The sequence below is a fragment of the Bison bison genome, unplaced genomic scaffold (assembly GCF_000754665.1).
Source record: "Bison bison bison isolate TAMUID 2011002044 unplaced genomic scaffold, Bison_UMD1.0 scf7180017864379, whole genome shotgun sequence".
In the NCBI taxonomy this organism is placed as follows: Eukaryota; Metazoa; Chordata; class Mammalia; order Artiodactyla; family Bovidae; genus Bison; species Bison bison.
Genome location: NW_011494951.1, coordinates 3,387,878 through 3,390,849, shown reverse-complemented (window position 1 = coordinate 3,390,849; position 2,972 = coordinate 3,387,878). Strand labels below are relative to the sequence as shown.

Here is a 2,972-nt window from a genome sequence, read left to right as displayed (position 1 = left end):
CATGGAGGCAGAGCCCCTGAAGCTGCCCCCGGGCGGTGTTCAGGCCCAGATGGGTCTCCTCCCCTGTGACACCCTTGTCCCCTCATCTCCTGCAGGAGTTACAAGATCCGCTTCAACAGCGTCTCCTGCTCAGACCCGCTGGTGTCCTCCTGGCGGCGGAAGGGAAAGGAGTCCAGCAACACAGACAGCGCGGGGGCCCTGGGGACCCTCAGGTCCGGGGGGCCTCGGCGAGGGGGGCTCTGCTGGTTGTGGGGGGGTGGGGGGCGGCGAGCTGCCTGGGCACCAGGGGCGAGGACGAGGGGATCTGCCCTGACGGCTCCCGGTACCCCAGGTTCTGTGTGTTCGGACTGGGCTCCCGGGCGTACCCCCACTTCTGCGCCTTCGCGCGAGCGGTGGACACCCGGCTGGAAGAGCTTGGAGGGGAGCGGCTGCTGCAGCTGGGCCAGGGCGATGAGCTCTGCGGCCAGGAAGAGGCCTTCCGTGGTTGGGCAAAGGCGGCCTTCCAGGTGAGCTCCCCCACTCCTGCCACTCCTCCAACTCCAGTGCTGACTCCTTCCATCCACCCCCAGACCTGCCACATGGAGGAGGCTGGGGCCTCACCAATGCCCTGACTCTTTGGGTTCTCCAGCCCCTTCCAGCTCCTCCAAAATCCACCCTTATATTTCACCCCACTGCACAGCCAGACCTTCTGGCTGAGTCCTGAGTAGTAATGATAGACATGGCCCCGATGGCGCCGGAAGCAGCAGCCAGGGCCCCAGCAGGCAGGCGGCTGCCTTGGGCAGGCACAGAGGCACAGTCGCTCCCTCTCCCAGGTGGGTGCAGGGGAGAGGGTGCAGGGCAGGATGAAGGGAAAAGGGAAGACAGAGGCAAGGGCTGAAGCTGCAAAACTACAGGAAGTCAGGGGCCACACAGGCTTGGGGTGGTGCCTGGGCCGGAGGGGGTTCCTGGGCTAGGGGAGAACAAGGCGGGACTTTCTCAGCCTGGACTTCCTCCAGAGCAGCCCTGCCTGGTCTGGGGACCACTCCTGGAGCTGGGGGCGGGGGGTTCCTTCTCCCAGTCCTGACACGGCTCAGGACACTGCTGGCCCCACCAGGGTTCCTAAGGTTGAGCTCAGCAGGCCTGGACTGATGGCCGAGGAGGAGGGCTCCCCAGGAGGAGGGGTAGGGAGGGCCAGCCAGCACAGATGGAGGCTTTGCTGGAGAGGAGAGTGTTAGTCGCTCAGTCGTGTCTGACTCTTTGCAACCCCATGGACTGGAGCCCGCCAGGGTCCTCTCTCCATGGGATTTCCCAGGCAAGAATTCAAGAGTGGGTAGCCATTCCCTTCTCCAGGGGATCTTCCTGACCCGGGGATGGAACCCAGGTCTCCTGCATTGCAGGCAGATTCTTTACCATCTGAGCCACCAGGGAAGCCCTCGCTGGAGAGGAGAAGAGGGAATGGAAAACAGGAGTAAAGAATCCAGACAAAGGGAAGCGACAGGAAGCTGGGAGCGCGAGGAGAGAAGGCGGGGAGCATGCATGAGGCTGGCGGACAGCGCTTAGAAACACAGGGCTGACGGGAGGGGCATCCAGACAGAAGCAGGAAGGCTCTGAGCTGACCAGGGTGGGAGCAGAGCGGGATAGGAAGGAAGGGAGGGGGCCAAGGAAGGAAGGAAGAGATATAAGACATTACACACACAAAAGAAAGATTAACAGGACTGGCGATACGGGTGGGAGGGGAGGCGGCAGCCAATCCTGGATGAGCCGTAGGTTTCACGCTAAGGGACAGGCTAAGTGGTTTGCCAGGCTTGCGCCTGAGCAGAAACAAATAGGATACACACCCTCCCAGGGTGCTGCCCCAGGCCCCGCCCCCCTGCAGCCCCTGGTGTGCGGTGCAGACCAGCCAGAGACCCCTCCCATTCTGCACCCACTCCAGGACCACTTAAGGGCTTTACCTAAGCTTCTCATTTCATCTGCAGCAGACTCTAAGGAGGTGTGTAAAGACTGGGAAACGGAGGCTTGCAAGCTGTTAGTCTAGGAATCCCTGGGCTTCCCCGGTGGCTCAGATGGTAAAGCGGCTGCCTACAAAGTGGGAGATCTGGGTTCGATCCCTGGGTCAGGAAGATCCCCTGGAGAAGGAAATGGCAACCCACTCCAGTATCCTTGCCTGGAAAACCCAATGGCAGGAGGAGCCTGGGAGAAGCCTGGTAGGCTCCAGTCCATGGGGTCACAGAGGGTCAGACACGACTGAGCAACTTCACTTTCTTTCACTTTCAGTCTAGGAATCAGACCGTGACCTTGGGTCTGAACACACAGATGCCCTCGCTGAGGGCTACTTACTGTGTGCAAGGAGTTCTGTGCCTCTTGCAACACGAGATTAACACTCACCAGGTTAACTACTGAGTGGGTGTGACACAAATACATGCAAAATAGTAGCCAGCACAGCGGCACCAAGTGGGCTGAAGGACAAGGTGCCGTCAGCCTCTGTTTCGGGGAGGTGGCAAGGATCCAACAAGCCCTTCATCAGCCCAGCCCGTCTGAGCTCCCTGCTGCTCCGGCTGGTCCTCAACACTCACCTCACCCCCAGGCCTCCTGTGAGACGTTCTGCGTTGGGGAGGAGGCCAAGGCCGCCGCCCAGGACATCTTCAGCCCCAAACGAAGCTGGAAACGCCAGAGGTACCGGCTGAGCACCCAGGCCGAGGGCCTCCAGCTGCTGCCAGGTGGGGCCTGACGTCACCCCAACCCTGCTGGCCCTCTGGGCTCTGGGGGGGCCCAGGACCCACTGACTCGGGGGCCAGGCCTGAGTCCCTGGCTCGGGTTCAGTCTCATCTGCTCCCCTCCCCACCCCCTCACTCCTCAGGCCTGATCCACGTGCACAGACGGAAGATGTTTCAGGCCACAGTCCTCTCGGTGGAAAATCTGCAAAGCAGCAAGTCCACGTGAGGAGGGCCACTCCCCACCCCCACTCGCCCACCCCTGCTTCCCCAGACCCCAGC

The 2,972-nt window shown here is 61.7% G+C and overlaps 1 protein-coding gene across 1 annotated transcript in view; it reads left to right on the top strand.

The window, feature by feature from the left end:
• Positions 1-2,972, top strand: part of NOS3 (nitric oxide synthase 3 (endothelial cell)) — a 19,457-nt gene that overhangs the window by 10,924 nt on the left and 5,561 nt on the right. Inside the window, exons 18-21 of the mRNA XM_010857365.1 lie at positions 96-212; positions 332-506; positions 2,564-2,696; positions 2,837-2,915. Of these exons, the coding sequence (XP_010855667.1) occupies positions 96-212; positions 332-506; positions 2,564-2,696; positions 2,837-2,915 (504 nt within the window). The remainder of the gene's footprint in view (positions 1-95; positions 213-331; positions 507-2,563; positions 2,697-2,836; positions 2,916-2,972) is intronic.